This window comes from Phaseolus vulgaris, chromosome 8, assembly GCF_000499845.2.
Source record: "Phaseolus vulgaris cultivar G19833 chromosome 8, P. vulgaris v2.0, whole genome shotgun sequence".
In the NCBI taxonomy this organism is placed as follows: Eukaryota; Viridiplantae; Streptophyta; class Magnoliopsida; order Fabales; family Fabaceae; genus Phaseolus; species Phaseolus vulgaris.
Window position 1 is genome coordinate 355,522 of NC_023752.2, and position 17,646 is coordinate 373,167.

General features: G+C 34.2%; 2 protein-coding genes across 2 annotated transcripts; both read right to left on the minus strand.

Moving 5' to 3' along the window:
- Nucleotides 1-3,899: 3,899 nt before the first annotated feature.
- On the minus strand, nt 3,900-9,982 carry LOC137823507 (uncharacterized). Its single transcript, XM_068628680.1, has 4 exons — nt 8,523-9,982; nt 5,922-6,493; nt 5,578-5,797; nt 3,900-5,366 (listed from the first exon to the last, which is right to left on the minus strand). Exons 1-4 carry the CDS (start codon nt 9,768-9,770, stop codon nt 4,017-4,019), a joined length of 3,390 nt encoding a protein of 1,129 aa, XP_068484781.1. The 5' UTR covers nt 9,771-9,982; the 3' UTR covers nt 3,900-4,016.
- Nucleotides 9,983-12,805: 2,823 nt separating this feature from the next.
- On the minus strand, nt 12,806-15,501 carry LOC137824279 (uncharacterized). Its single transcript, XM_068629851.1, has 2 exons — nt 15,002-15,501; nt 12,806-13,389 (listed from the first exon to the last, which is right to left on the minus strand). Exons 1-2 carry the CDS (start codon nt 15,304-15,306, stop codon nt 12,966-12,968), a joined length of 729 nt encoding a protein of 242 aa, XP_068485952.1. The 5' UTR covers nt 15,307-15,501; the 3' UTR covers nt 12,806-12,965.
- Nucleotides 15,502-17,646: the final 2,145 nt, after the last annotated feature.

The window sequence follows — 17,646 nt, forward strand, 5'->3', positions numbered from 1 at the left end:
TTTCTAAATTGGTATCTAATTAGCAACTAAGATTTTAACTACCAATTATTTAGTTTCTAAATTTGGTAGCAAAAACTTTGGTTGCTAATTAGATACCAATTTAGAAATTATTTAACAATAATAGAAAATAATATAAACTAATTTAGAAACCAGATTTCTTTTTAGTTTCTAAAATGGTCTTTAATTTAGTTACTATTGCAATTAATTATTTTGGTTTCTACAAATTGGTTTCTATTTCATGATTTTCTTGTACTGAACTCGTATGTAGAAAAATCCAAATCAAATTTTTTAACACCCAACCAATTGAGGATCCAACATACTCTACAAAACATCAACCAGAATGACAGACATGACAAAATTGATATAAGCATGATCACATCAAAATACAATTACATCATCTTTCCAAAAAAAAGACATATTCTCAGAAAAAACATATCATCATATACTCTTCTCCATCAACTGAATATGATCTTTCTCACTAAAAAAACATATGTGAACCATAGTAAAATTGTAAAATTGTAATGAGATATTATTATGATATTACTAAGAATGAAATATGTTATTTATTATATGAAAATTTGAAACAAGTAGTCATTGTGGTGACTGTGACAAGGATATTTATGTGGAAGTAAGAAAAAAAGATAGAATTTTCGTTATTCTGAATGCGTGGATGCAAATGATTAATTGGTGAGTGATTCAATAATATTCAAAGTATTATTTATCAGAATATCTTCTTTTGCTTGTCCATCCAAGAACTAAAAGGTGGCAGAAAGTAAGAATCAGAATTTAATATTTCATTTTGCTTTTTTATTTCTATATCTCTCCAACATATTCTTTTATTTTCGAACTATCATTATTTTTATTTTCATTTTTCACAATATGCCTCTCAAATATTCTGTTTATATATGCATACAATAATTTTATATAGAAAGTTTCTAACGTTGGGATAAAATTGATCAAATAATTTATTGAAGTGTATGATAATTATAGTATAACAAATTCATAATTGGGAAACGTATAATAAAGTAGAAAAATTAAGAAAAGAAAGAGATATTTTGAGAAGATTTGAAGATAAATATTTGAGAAGTGAAAGAGAGAAAATGGAGTGCGTGAGGATTTGTGGTACCTGAAAATGTCAAAGGAGGAATCATTTTGTAGCTTGCAAAACCTGGAAAACATAGAGAGAAAGAAAGAAACAATACACTTTTTTTTTTCTAATCCTCAAAGGAATCTTTCAAACTTTGGTGAAGATAAATATATGCATCCTTCAAATTGTGAAATATTCCAATCAACTTTTGTTCCTAGGTTTCTTTTCAATAACCTTTATTTGTTGCCAAATATTTTGTTTTTGTTCTTTTTTCTTTGCTAATAATAATTCAACAATGTGTGAGCTGCAACAAACCTTAGGGTTGGAGCAGCACGTTGAAAGAAGACAAAGAAGACATTATTTCTTCATGCAACTCCATAGTTTCTTCCTGTATACATTATTAAAATTCTAAAACTACCCTTCTAAATTTGTATTTCAAACTAAATTTGTATTTCAAATTTTACAATTTGAATTTCAAATTTTAGATTTTGAAAGTTATTTTCTTCATTTACAAATGATTTTAAAATTATATAATTGAAAATATAAAGTAGGTTTATGAATTTTATAGGTTTCTGAATTCTAGAACTCGAAACTCATTTTTGAATCCAGAAAATGCTTTCTTTATTTTAAAATTCGAAAAGGCAACTTTATATTTTGAATTGTATAATTAAAATTATAATTTTAAATTATAAAATTTGGAAGTCAATTTTTATTCTGAATTATACTATTGAGAATCATGATTATAGAAAATGACTTTCAAAATATGATTATAGAAAATGACTTTCAAATTGTAGAATTTTGGAATACAAAAGTTATGAATCTAGAAAATGATTTTCAAATTGTAGAATTTTGAAATAGAGAAACTTAGACTTAATTTTTAATTTTATTAAAAGTAAAGCTGACTTTTCACAAAAATATGGAGGTGGAGAAAGAAATTGATGAAGACCTATTAACCCCTTTTTTCATGTTAATTAATCAAGAGTTCAGCAAAAACTAAGAACGTATCAAAATGCAAAAGAAGACTCTAAAATTAAATTTTAATATAATTGATTTTTATTTTATACTATCAAACATTACTAAAATGTTCAAATTGAAGAAAATCCTCTATCCAATACCACTTCACGATATTAGTTTATATTTTTAGTCATCGTTTTTTCTTTAAATTAAAAATTAAAATTAATTTAAAAATTGATCTTTTTATATTCTATTTCTAAAAGGATGTAAATGCATTAATATTGTTATCTGCATCAGTAATGCATACCAATTATTAATTATAAATGTAATACGTAAACATAATGTTGTTTTTAATATTTCCAATTAGATATATTAACCAATCAAATACTTGCAAAATATTTATATTATTAGTATGATTTTAATTGTGTGAGAGAGAGATAGAGATATAAAAAATATTATAAAAGAAAAAACTTTTGGAATGAGCCTAGACTTTCAGTTCACCTAATTTTGGTGGATAAACCTATCTTATCCGATTGCACCCCATTGTTTCCACATGCACCACCATACTTTTGTAAATCTCAAAAATATTCTTCTAAAATTGGATTTAGGTTTTGATGTTTATTGCTTGGAGTAATATTATTTATTTATATTTAATTAAGGGTAAAATGGTCTTTTTGCCACTCCATGAGGTAACATGCTGGAACCAATGGGTGCTGGAATAAATTGTCTCGTCTTTATTACCCTTATATAACAAAGATATTTTTAACCCCATATTATTGTAAACAAATGTGACTATTTTCAGACACAATTATATTTATCTTCCTTGAGATTATTGATAAAAAACAATTATTACTTTTATGCTTTCAATTAAATGGTATACATACTCATTCTTAGTTTTTTTTTTTTTTAAATCATTTCTCATGTTTTTATTAATGACACTCTTTAAACTTATATTTTTTTAAAAATAACACTCACCTCTCTTGTTTTATTTAAAATATTATATTATCTAAAATTTAAATAAAAGTATAAAAAAATATTTTTTTATAAATGAAAAAATGAATGCTTTCTACATAATATTTAGGTCAGTGTCATTTTGTAAAAAAATATAAGGAAGATGAATGTGATTTATCAACATATGTTATTAATTAAATGTGCATTTAGAAACTAGAAAAAGTGTAAATGTTTATTTCAAATCTAAAAAGTTTGAAGGACCATCAAAATAAGTTTATAAATCAACTTAAACCGTCATGAGTTCATGTTGAATAGAGTTGAGAAAATGAAATATTTTTCACAAAATAAAATATTTTACAATAAATTAAAATTTAGAACTCCAGCTACTTGAATTGAAACTTGTGTAGAAGGGACTTGACCCATCAACTCATTAAAAAAAGCACTTAATTGTCAAGATAATATTTAGTTAAAACTTTAATTTATTATGTGAAAACATAGAAGCCTGTAACAGTGCATTATACATATTATTTTGTCTAGAAACAGGTTTTCCTAGCCCAGTAACCAAAGACAATTTTCGTTCGTTGTAGTACTATGCTATGAACATCGCTAACACGACGAATTTTCAGACAAATAAAATCAAATGCAAATTCTCTATTGTATAGATCATTCTCATGAATGCAAACTACTCATCAGATCAAACTAACAAACAGAAACCATTCCTAAATTACTAATAAAGATTTGGTATAGCACATCAAATACGATAGCAAGAACAAGGGTAAGTCATAAATTTCATATCGATTTCAACAGAAGCTTCAGACACATCAAAAGAAGCTTCAAACCACACTAAGATATAAATAGCCTAACCATATCTCATCAAGGAAAAGTGCTTTGAAATTTTCAGGGTGGGTTAAAAGTAATAACAAAAATGCATTTCACCATATTCCTCATACAAATTTAGGCAAGACAAGCATGTGCATCAATACCTAAATTGACAAACATATCGTACAGAATGTATGACGGTCGTTTAGATGTATTTAAGACCAGAGATATATTGTTGCCTAGAAATTAGATACTGAGCCAGGGAATATATAACTCCTAATATACCCAAGATCTTAATCTTGAGTACATCTGTACATGCAATGGGAAGCAGATTAAGAGGCAAAGTTATCCAAGGGGGTGAGTCACTTTGCTTCGTATGGCTCCACACGTACCTGTTGAAAAGTATATGACTGGGAAATGTTAGAATGAGGAGGGCCAAATTCTTCACCACAAAAATCCAGTCTGGCCCACCAATTTGAAGACCCCATCCACTGTTTCCTTGCCAAACGTCTTCCCATATGCAGTAGATGGTAGTTAAAACAAAGTAGGCTGATATGACTACAGTAACAGGAAAATATCTATGTTTGTCCCCAAAACCAGCAACAAAATCAGAGTCCTGATTAAGCAGCAGCAGGATAGGAGCCAGGAAAAATATGGCCCTGTTTGAGCCACCAGTAAGATTAACATTCAGGACTAGACATATAGCAAAGCACAATACTGTGGCAACATTGCCGACGGCAGGCATCCAGGCTCCATCTGCAGCCATCTTCTTTATTGTAAAGGAGGGTGCTGTAGTAGCCCGACGATGCTGCATAAACCTCATTCTTGGCAGGAAACTAGCAGATGCAGTTTGACTAGCATGATTTTGTCTGCCCCCACCTGCATCAATAACCTTCTCCCGCAAAATTGACGCGAGTTTATACTTTATCTCCAAGGCTATAAGCATAAAGATTGCTGCATACAAACCTAGAAGAGATATTCGGGCACCCTCAATTGCTAGCAATGTTGTAAGCTTCTTCTCCTCCTCACCCAAAATTCCCAGCTCACTTTCTTCAAGAATATTTTTAATTCTCAGTTGGCCCTCTAAAAGATAAGTAACAGGAAAGAGAGCCACAAGTAGAGCAAATACCCAGGGCAAAACCTTTGTGCTCGTAGCAGAGGGCAGATGAGTGAAGACAACAAAAACAGAGGCACAAACCATAGTGACAACAATGAGAACATGCAGAACGCCAGCCCAGAGAAAGTATTCAGCAGCAATATAAATACCAAGGGCAATCCCCATAGCAATGGAGTAAAATGTCCGTAATTCAACAATGTACTTAATGGGTATAATAGATGTAACTGATGCCAGAGTCAGCAAAATTGCAATAATAATAAGCCAAGAAGGCCAGGTAGGCTTGCCAGCTGTATATCCATAAATTGAGATATCATCAGCAGAGTGACGGGCAGTCTTGATTAGGTCTGACCGGTAAGTCAATGACACAGGAAGAGGGGGCTGCATCAGAATAAAAAGTAGACCAGTTGCCACTACCAGCACTAGACATCTTTTGGCAGACTGCAAAGAAACCAAAAGTTTATGGTCAATCTTTAGAAATTAGAAGTAGATTAAAAAGGAAGACATGATTATTTACTTTGTCAGCCACAGATAATGTCTAATTGGTCGTGAATCAATTGAATAGCAAAAGTTTGCAAATTGCAATGAATATCATATGATCCCCACACCCAAAATAAACAATGAAAACACAGGATTGGATAGATATGCATACCAAAACATGCGAGAAATGAATAGCAACAATTGGAACACAAGCCAATCCGGTCAACAGTATACAGAATCCCAAAATTAAACCATCTGAAGGAGACCTTCCATTCCACCACTGGAGAGCTTCAAAAATTGTTTCACGACAAAACCATACAGACAAGCCAACTACACAGGCATGTGCATAACCTTGCCATGGTTTCATCCTAGAAGTTGTTTTTGATCTCTCCCTACAAAATCCAACAACAGTGAATTACCAAAAGTTCAACAATAAAGTCCAGAGGTGAAATATATGTAGGTTACTTAAGGTAGGATCCCCCCAAACCGACAAATTCCAGAGACTGTCAAAGTTACCTGTAAAGAAGCAATGGAGGGGAAACAGCCAACAAGAGGACTGCAGAAACCCAAACAACAGACTTTGAAGAAATAAACAACATGGCTAGCTTTGAAAAATAGAGGCAAGTCAAAATCCAAACTGCTTTTCCTCCAATTCGATTATCCACAGATAGCCTTCTGACCAAAGCCAAACCCAATAAAGTTGTCATCACAACCATATAGCTAGGATACATCACCTCATCCTCAAATCCATAATAGTATATGCTAGAATAATTGAAAAATCGGTTCTCAATGTAGCATAAGAGCAGCGCATGACTTATCAGACCAGCCTCAGATAAAAAGTTCAGCTTTGAAGGTAGTAGAGCTAAACCGGGAATAGTCATAGCCAAGACAGAATTTGCTATTATGAGTTTGCAAAAAGATTTAAGGGACATCCCTGCCATCCAAATGTTTAAATCCCAGAAGTTGTGCAGAACAAACCATGTAGCCATCAAGCTTCCAAGAATAACAAAAGCAAAGTATGACACTAGGCTCTTCTTTTCAAAAAACCGAGCCAAATAAAAGCCTGCGACTGCAGGCAGAGGGAGGAACTGCAAATCAAAGGTTGAAATATGTCAGCGATAAAAAGAAAAATCTACAAGGGTTAATGGAATAAATATATTAACCACAAACATAAGCAATATTATCATTATCCACCAAAGAAGTCAGCACACCAAAAATTGAATTCTTAAGAAAGATGCAGGCAGTTAACCAACCAGCTGTTTCGTGAAGCAATATGAATTTTAGCGTATTAAGCAGTGTTTTCTGGTTTCCAAATCCTAGATAGGTAGTTTAGTGGATCAGCCACTGTGCTAGAGAACACTATAACAATATAGTAGATTATAGAGAGGGCATTCTACCGAAGACAACAGATATAATTAAAATGTTACAAGGAATAATTATTTTAATACAAATGAAACTGAATTTTGCAATACTAGTTTTAATTGTTATCTAAAATTATATCAATATTATCATTGTTGAGATCTCACATCGACTAGAAATATAGTCAATGTATTATAAGGCTGGGAAGTCCATTTCTCACTTATATTTAAGACTGAACTAAGGAGCTTAAATCCAGGTAACTTAGATGTTAATTAAAACAGATTATTCCATAAAGGTTTACTTAAACTGGTCTCCACCATACTTCTGTGTGCCAGTACACCCAGACATAAAAAGATTGACCTCGAATATGTATTCGCATAAATCAGCATTTCCCATACTAAACTAAAATAATTGCACATTGCACAATATAAGCATACTCACATCAGACAAATTTATATTGAACTACCATGAAATAGTAATGTAAAATAAAACAATAAAACCAAAACAACCAATCAAGGTTTTCCTATCATAAAACATATAGATCAACAAGATTAAGAACCAATATGTGTGTGTGTGTGTCCAGACTGAAACTCAACTTACGATCAGATTAGGGACAAAATCAAACAATATCAACTTGATCGAACTAGATGACTGTGGAAAAGCAGTTTGGATCAGTTCTTTCTAAGGAAACACTGATTGATTTGGTTCTTGATTTGTACAAGTTTCTAACCAATCTAGATCATACCAACCAAAGAGGTAACACAAAAGCAGCACCAAGCCAGCACAAACCTTTCCAATTTTCCAAAGCTCAACCTCTGACCAAACATGTAACACAATATACATAACATAAATGATAAATCTTTATATGGATCCTTCTGTACATCTAATATTGTTAAACATTGCAAGAAACTTAACATTTTTTAAATGAATATTTTTAAACCTCTAACCTATATAGATATTTTATTCAGCTTGGAATAGATTAAAAACATGGATAAATGGAAATATATAGAAGTAATCATGTACATTGTGCAAGACTATGAGCCTTTAAAGGGGGGATGTTGACGAAAAACATTTGAAGGTTTAGGATTTAATAGGTCAGGATAATGATTTTTGTGGAAAGATGACGGTATAGCCTATAGACAGATGCGAGTATACAAGCCGTGTGAGGGGATCGTGGGGTTAGAATTGGTTCTGTTTGGGTGCTGTCTCGGTTTTGTATAATGATATCCACAACCTACCTTTATTCAAAGGCATTCTAATTTACTATGTATGTTAAACTAGAATAATACACACACAACTGCCTCATTCACTTGTCCTAATTATCACCAATTATTGTATACGCTAGCAGCACTTTCAGTGGTCAATAGTGAAATAAAGGAAAAAAAATATAAAAAAATGACTAGTTTACTCAAATTTCTATTCTGAATTTACAATGAAGCTATAAAGCTTTTAGAAAAAAACAGGTTGTGATTTGTGAGGCTGACTTGAATCTAACTATCTGCAGTTCTACCCATTCCCTCGTATACGTGTTAGTTCCACGTTTCCATCAAGTGTGCCAAAAAGCACACGTTAAGGAAAAATTGTTTCAGAAAATACACAATTAATTTGTTACAATGGCAGGTAGCACAGCGGTTTGACCAACAAATTAATCGAACTTGAATTGTAACACTAGCTCACTCCTACTCCAAGTACCTTTACAACACTGCAAAAATCTAAAGACTGAACGGTGAATAAAATTAACAATCTCAAACTGCTTACCAGCAAGGGAAACCCCACAACAACTGCTCCAGCAGCACTGACCACAATAGCAGAAGTAGTGAACGCAACAGAGCTGAGGGCATCGGAAACCAAACCCATGGCATAAGCACCGGCAGCAGCAGACCCTCCAAGCATGGTAATAGTCACAAGAACATAATTCAGCGGCGGCGGCACCTGGATGTACCTTCCAAAGGCATGGAAAACCACCCTGACCTCCAATGCAACGACGACAAAAACCAATGCAACAGCGCCATTGACGACACGAATGCTGTGGAGCTGGTTGGGGTTGCCAGTGACCCACCAGAGCGCACCCCTGGTGGAAGCATAGAGCTGAAAGAGGAAGGGAAGGAAGAAGAGGAGGATGAGGTCACAGAAGGAAGCAGCGGAAGAAAGAAGGAGAGAGTAATGGGAGGCAATGTGGAACAAGAGAGGAACGAAGAGAAGGTTGAGAGTGTGGACGCAACTCTCCAGAGGGCCGAGGATGAAGCTGTCACGGGGAGCCTCGCCGCCGTGATACCTGGCCTCGTGTTTGGTCTTGAAGGAGGAGACGCGAGGGACGGAGAAGAGCCAGTAGAAGCAGCAGTTGAAGGCGGCGAGGTAGTAGGCGGCGTTGTTGATTCCGACGGCGGCGATGGCGGCCCAGGCGAAGAGGGAGGATGCGGAAATGGGGAGGCAGGCGAAAAGGAGACGCTCGAGGGCGACGGCAATGGAAGGGTTCTCGAGGAGGAGCCACTTGAACTGGAGAGAGGACCACACGCCGAGGAGGAAGGTGGTGTGGGCGCAGAGGAAGGAGGCGATGGCGGCGACGGCGACGGAGGAGTTAAAGGCGGCGAGGAGGGAGGAAGAGGCGGAGAGGAAGAAGGCGAGTTGGGCGAAGATGAGGGAGAACCACACGGCGAAGAAGGCGGCGGGCTTGAGGCTGAGGGCGTCGAGGATGTAGGAGATCATAAGGCCGACGACGAGGGTGGCGACGACGGAGGTGCCGCCGAGGTCGAGGAGGAACAGTGCGGATGGGACTAAGGCGATGGCGATCCGGTAGTTGTGGGCGAATGATGAGGGGATTTTGAGGGATCTGGAGGAGGAGGAGGAGACGGCGGTGGAAGTGGAGGAGATGCCATTGCCATGGAGGCGATGCGACGGCGACGGCGAAGGGTGAGAGTCGTTAGGGTTTGGGGAGGAGGAGAATGAAGGGGCGCTGTTGGATGAGGACAAAGATACGTGAGGGCGAAATGCGCGTGGTTGCAGCATTTTACAATCTCTTCTTCACTTTCTCCTCTCACCAAAACTTGATCGCTGAACAACCCAATTTCTCACTTCATTCGTTCATTCTTCTCTAACAGAGCTAGCTTCAGTAGAGTCTTTTCTCAACTCTATTTTTCCTTTGGTCAAACTCGTTGCTTCTCTTCTCCTCTCCTCTCTTCTCCTCTCTTCTCTTCTCCGTCTCTGCATTTCGTGGGCCTTCCTTTCCTCAAAGTCTTTTTCTTCCTACACCCCCTCTTATGCTTCTTCCTCTCAAAGAGTGCAACCATGGTAGAGAACAAATGTGTAATTGGAGGTGCATCATTAACAATTGTGTGGTGCAATGAGCGTGAATATTTCAATCTTTTTGTTGTTGGTAAGCAGGTGCAGGTAGTAATCACAGGGGTGCAGGTAGAAATAGTATTTTCCTTTCTTATTCTCTCTCACTCACCCTTTCATTCATTAAAATATTCTCACAATTGCTCTTCACACCCCGTCATTTCTTCCTTTCGCCTCCCCATTATAATGCAATAACCTAATCATTTTTTAAAATTCTTATACTTCTCGTAAATTGATTACACGTCACATTCTGAAAAAAAAAACTGAAATCAGAATTCCAAAATACGCTTTAGTATGCATAATTAAAAGTTATTTTTTAACCGTTCATTTGCAAAACCGCATAATAAGATTTATTATCATGAAATGAAATTTTCAAAATACCTCAATTTATTCTAAAATGTTCTCTCTGAAAATTTGCTATAACTTTTTCAAAATACATTGTTTCTAAAATATCTCTGCAATATTTAATTGGAAAACTTTTTAATACACTACATATAACATTTATCAGAACGTGAAAACTCTAAAAGCTCATTTTTATCAATCCACTTCAATGGGAAGGTGAAGTAAACAACTGTTGAGGTGCCAAAGAAAAGGCTGAAAATTATTCAAGTATCATTTCATTCTCTTAAGACCACATCATTAGAGGCCTATAGTGTGGTCTTGTAAAAAAAAAAAATGTTTCTTCCTGCATCTTTACATTTTTCCTTCCTGCACCCCTATATTCTTCAAAATACTTAAATTACTCTTGACACTTACACTTTTGGTTGATTTCAGAATACGGGGTATTCCATAAAGAAAAGATTTTCCCAAAATATAAATTTCAGAAGACAAAAAAAAACTATTCTAAAATTCTGGAACATAATTTTTCATTCTGAAATGATAAATCCAGAATTTATAAAATGTAATTCAGAAAGTATGTTCCAAAAAAATTCTGAAAAAAATAATTCGGAAGTCATTTTTAAAAGGAATAAAATAGATTCCTGTGAATTTGGGCTCAAAGAAATGGTGGGGTGCAGGGAGAAATTTGTTGGGTGCTGGAAGAAACACCAAAAAGAAAACCTATAAAGTAAGATTTGTATGAATTTGGGCTCAAAGAAATGGCGTCATGTGATTTCTAGTAATATTCGTGTTCTATTTGTGCTATTTCCCACCTGTTTTTTTGTTCTTGCATTCTACAACAATTTAAGCGCGTTTTTTGTGAACATACAGTACATAACCTGATTAATACTACATGTGCAATTGTACTCATTGAGAGTTTTAATTTCAACCTTAATTTTCCCCAATAATCGATATTTAAGCTTATATAAATGAAATAGAGAAGCTACAGTACAATGTGCATAAAAGTTACAGAGAAGTAACTTGTAGTAATGAGTCCACTTTGTGTCAGACAGTGGAACCAAACACGCAACAAGTTGTCACAAGTTGACACGCACAGTGAGTTATGTTAGAAAGTGTTGGAAAAATCAGAATAAAATCTTCCTCGTTGGTGTAATGGAAGGGACAATCTAATTTCATCCCGTTAGTTTCTTGATCAACATGTTGAATCAGATTCAAACTCTGATATCACTATTGAAAAAATCAGAATAAATTCACTTTTTGTGGTGGAGATACAAAATGGACACTACTATAGGTTGTATTATTTTTTCTTTTATTCTATTTTTTTATCTGCTTATTTTTTCAGCAAATGTTTACTAAAAGAAGAATTTGTTCTGACTTTTCTGATTAGAAGAGAAAGAACATGAGTGGGTTATGTTTGTGCAAACTTAAAACCTAATTACATTAGAGCTTGACGAGGAGGTTTCCTAGGAGGACAAGATATGGTCCTTTGTTGTTGTCGGCATCGTATAATTTCGTAGAAACTGTGATGCCTGCACTTTCACATACGAAGCTTAATTAAGTCCCATGATAATGACCGATGGGACGGGTGGTTCCCCTTCAATGCCAATGCAGCCACCCGTTACGCGCATTTACGCTGTGCAACACCACTTCTGCACGAATCATTATCACCGTCATTAATATCCAAGATTATTTTGCGTACAATTCACTCCACCACTTCATTTTTTCAATACTGCTATTCTGACCTTTTCAAATTACAAGGTTACACACTTTTGTTATCATTCAGTCCAATTTAACGTTCTTAACTTCTTAACAACTCAATCTCTCCTAATAATTGCACACAAATGCATAAGTCTTTTTGTATGTGACACTTTTCAACACAGTTCAAACATTTTATAATGCTAAAACGCGTACAGACACCATAACACATTCTTCCCATCTATTCATAAATCGGCGTAATTGGTGTAGTAGTAATTGGCGTAATTGTAACGCTGGATCTTTACTCTGAGTTTTAGTACGGAAAATGTTCACATAGCACCACCAAGCTGCCACACTCACTACGCAACACCCCAGCTTAGTTCGTGAACAATTTTGCAAAGAATTAATGTAGAAGACTTTTTTTTGCTGAAGGGATTTTATTTGTAATTGAATAATAAACTTGAAATCAAAGGACATGATTCTAGGAGAGAGAATATCTTTTATTTCTGAGTCAGTTTTTCAGTACTTATTTGGTCATAGGGAAGGTTTGGAACTCTATAAATACGATGAATCCCATAGGGTGGAGGACTGAATCATTATGGCTGAAAATCGCTTAAGTTTCTAAACTAGAACAGATTTAAAAAAATTCCAATCTCCAACCAAAGTCTAAATAACTGAACTGTGATGTGCAACTACCACAAACTAAACGATGATCAAGTCACAACAAGAACATTTATAGGGCTGTGTATAATGTTAATAATACTAAACAAATGATGACCCCTGACCTTTTCTAAGGTACTCCATCTCTTCACTACTCGATAAGGTAGGTCCCTAATCAACGGGGTTATTTTTGCTGGGTGGGATTTCAGCTACTGAAACTTGGGTTGAATACTTCTTAATTCTCAGAGAAATAAGTACACTAGACAAAATACCAACTACAGGAAAAAAGTAGGACCAAATTTGAGATTTCTCAGAGCCAGAGGCCGTAGCGACAGCAGCACCAGCAAGGCTTCCAATAGATGTATTCTGCAAGATCATGGGAAGACATCCAATGGCGGTAGGAAGAATAAAATCCAAAAGGAACCGAACTTCAGTAGCCGCCAAGGTATAGTTAATAACATAAGAGGGCACAGGTGAGAACCGAGCAAGAAGAACAAATTTCCAACCATCTCGCTCAACTCCTGTAGAGATCATGTGAAAATATCTGTTTCTTTTGGCCCACTCCATTGCTGAGCTTGAACTCCTGAATACCAACCTGAAAGAACCCAAAATTAAGCAGAGAGAAACACCCCAGAAATTACATGCAAGCTTAAGTTCGCACATGCAATCAAATCAACAATGCGACATTAACACCCGGATATCATTGTTACTACTAACTAGACAAGTTAAACTATAATAGTATTCGCATAAAAGCCTCCTTCACTAAACCTATGAATAAGATTTTATTGTTGACTTGTATATACACTGACAACTGTTCTCGGCAGTCGGTGGTAAAGTCAAATATGCAAAAACTAAAATGGCAATGATTTTCTTGAATTTCTATTCTGATAAAGCTATAAAGAAGAATTTTCAACAAGTTTTAAGGCCAACTTGAATTACTCGATCTACTATTTTTCCCATTCCCAAGGACATAAATTAGGTCCACCTACTTGAAACTGAGGCGAAGATACAAGTTAAGTAAACATAGACACGGTTTCAAGAAAATTCACAATTGTTTTCGTACAATGACAGCACCGCTTTTGAACACATAACCCCTACAAACTAATCAAGGACAACGAACCAATCCATATTCTCTATTCACAAAAGTAGTATTGCCAGTTACTTCCTCCTTAACATGAGTTAACAAGTTAGCAAATGTTCATAATTACGAGTGTTATCAACATAGTACCCCAACACAATTTCTGCTAATTAAAATTTGTTAAAAACTACAAAATAATTAGTGATGTTCGTTAAATATGAAGGGGGACCCATAAAATTTTATTATTTTCGATAGATTTCAGGTCATAGTAGCAAGAAGTGTATTAAAAGGGTCGAGTTCCAAACTGTGCCATTGTTTCTCTAATTATTTTTGGCTCACTTATAGAAGGGTAAAATTTTATTGCAATGCAAAGCGAAAAATAATCAAAAAGACTAAAGAGGAGAATATAACCTCTGCAAAGAAAACAAAAAGATAAAACAAACACAAGTCAGCACAAAAACATATTCCAATTGCCTAGAAAATTTTCCTAAAAGATTCCCACAATAAAAGACATGAAGCTTAACATAAACAGGAAAACACCAAATAGACAACGATACTAAAGTTCGTGGCACTCCTTTTCCATAGACAAAAGGAAATCCAAATTCCAATTAAATTCTTTAGAGCCATCCAAAAGACAAGATTGAAGAGGAACAAGGTGTTAAAAAACAGTCCACAACCACAATACCTAGATCTTTCTATGTCTGAAACCAAAGGCCACGTTTATCCTTAATTTCCACAAAACAAAAGATCGCAGTCACACTTTAAAATCTCAATGAGGACTAACAGCAGAGGATAATTCATTGTTCAGCTCACTGGCCTAATCAAGCAAGATGTAATCTCCAAATTGCTCGGATCAATCAGATAGTTTCCATAAATTGCGGTAATTGATTAAAAACCTAAACACGAGCTATTCAGTTTTAAATGCAGCCAGAAAATAACAGAAATTCAGATAATTAGTTCGATCAACCACAACTAGTGTCCCTACGCCAAAATCAACCATCAATTAAACGTTTCTTCATAACGAATTGACAATTAACAAGCTAAAATCACACGGAAAGCAAAGTCAACGACTACAGTAGTTATAATTTCGAAAAAACTGAGTGAAGAAACGTGAAGAAGAGGTATAAACCTGCCAATGGAGAAGGAGAGTGAGGCGGCGAGGATTTTGGCGGAGAAGACGCATAAGACGGAAGGTAAAAAGCCGAAGAGAAGAGGAGCGGCGGTTTCGAAGAAGATTGCGGAGGGCAAACAGAGGGAGATGGAGATCGTGTGGAGCGACACGTAGAGAGGGATCGCCCAAATCCCTAACTTCTCCGACCATTCTCTGGCCAACCTGAAAGACGCCTCCCTGTCCCATCCACCGCCTTGCCAACCTCTCCACACCGCCACCGCCACCGCCAGCACGGCCACTATCCACCACCAGCCCCGCCACATTGTTGCCGCGATTTCGTTTCTCAACGAACACACCCACACGCCGCCACTGGAGTTAAACCTTATTGGGTTGTTACTATTATTTAATACTGTTAAATATTATCGATATGAAAGAGGTCAGATTTGTCTATTCTATTTTTAAAACGCTGGCGTTTTCCCCACTGTAATTTTCACAACTTATCTCTATAACTTATCAATATATTATTAGAAGGTAGATTGGTTTTCGTTTTCTATTTGTTTTTATGTTAATGTTTTTGTCATTTTCCCTCAAGTTGATACGGTAGGAAAGGCAATGCAAGCACCTCACTTTACAAGAAAAAGTGTTGGGTGGATTCAGTATTTTAATTTATTAGTTTGTTTAAAATCATTTTATATAACTTACAATTCGTATAAACGGTTGTTAACCTATGTAGCAATTACACTCCAATAACTACGACACGAAACGTATAACTTTTACGATGTAAGATAAGAGAATTTGGACAAAAATTTATATATTCTATAATTATAAATTATATAAATTAATAATAAAATTTTATATACACAAGAATGTTTAATTTTTTAACAGAAAGTTGTTTCCCTAATTTTTTACTCAATGTTTATAGTGTATTTTTATAAAATAGAATTTTAGAAAATTAATGTATTTTTTCTTTTTAAAATTATGTTATAATTATTAGAAATTTAACAAATATTTTTTGAATGGAATATTTTACTAATAATATCCTAAAGTATGTATAAGTAACATATGAGTAACATTTCAATCAATAAATAAACTATTAAAAAACTTGTAATATTTAATTTAGGACATTTTGGTATGTTTTCAAGATCCGTATTTTTTTGGTCTTTTCCATTATTTTAATCTAAAAAACTTCAAATATCGGTCAAAATTTTAATTTTGCATACGTCCATATTTTTCATATTTTGATTAATTAAATTATTTATAGAAGTTACCCTAAACATATGTTAGATTTAGGATTCAATTACACCATAATAAAATTTTCTAAAATATAAAACAAAACTTTTGAGAACACATAAAAGAAACAGACTCACGAATAAACAGTATTAAATAGGATTACGTCAACCTTTTTTTTCTTGAACACCAAATTAGGTATTTACTTTAGAATTAATAAAATACAGTTCATTTAAAGTTTTAGTCACAATGTACGTTGGTTGCAATAGACTCTGAGTTTATTATCACTTTTGTGTCATTAAATAATTTATAGACTAATTATTTTATAAACTTTTAAAGTATATACTAGATATAATTGATAAAAATATACAATAACCAAATTTTATAAAAATATACACTAACAACATTCTACAAACAAACCATCTTAGATTGATTATAGGAAGATATTATACTTGTATTTGTATAGAGTCTAAACATTATTTATTATTAATTTCACAATTGAATTTTCTTTTTTAATCGTGTTTTTCTCTCTCATTTTTATCAATAAAATATAATAAAAAAATATGAATTACTTTAGAAGTGACTCAACTTTTAATACAAAAATAAAATAAAATCTTACATCATAATCTAAATCAATCTCTTAACAAAAACTGTCTACAAATCATAACCATATAGTAAATCCAACACAAGATTTACAAGTGTGGCTATGGTAATAGTCACACTTGTAAAGGCATTACCCTTAAATCCCAAACCCTCATTTAGAAGCATATACAAGTGTGGCTACCAGAAATAATCGTCCTTATAAATATGATTTACAAATGTGGTTATATAGTCATTTTCTTATCTTTGCGATTTAAGAATGCGTGTTCATCAAATGTGACTGGCTATATAGTCATCTTTATAAATGTAAAATAGCCGCATTCGTTTTGACTTTCTACACCCATGCAGGAACTCACCCTTGACAATAGTAAGATCAAATTCTAAAAGAGCATAAACAAACCACCAAATACAAATCTCCAACAAGTAGAGGAACTTAAAAGACCCTTCTTTATAACTAACATAACAAAAGTGTAATTCACTACTTAAAAAAAAATCAAAAATAATCCTTTTTCACATCACAAAAACTCATTCTTAGAGTCACTTGTAAAAAATTATTAGATGATCAAGTAAGTTCAATATTTGAGTATAATTAATATATTAATCAAACTATATTTTTTTTTATATAACATGCTTATTTATATGATTTATAATGAATCTGATTTGTGACGTATTTTCTTAATTCACAGTATATTAATTCCGATATGTGGGACAACCTCCATACTGAATAACGTTGATTCCTTCTATCAGTTCAGTTCATCGCCGATACCAACTATGTAGAAATACCATCACAAAACTACATTGGGTTAAACTAAAACCAATTGCAAACTACAACCAAT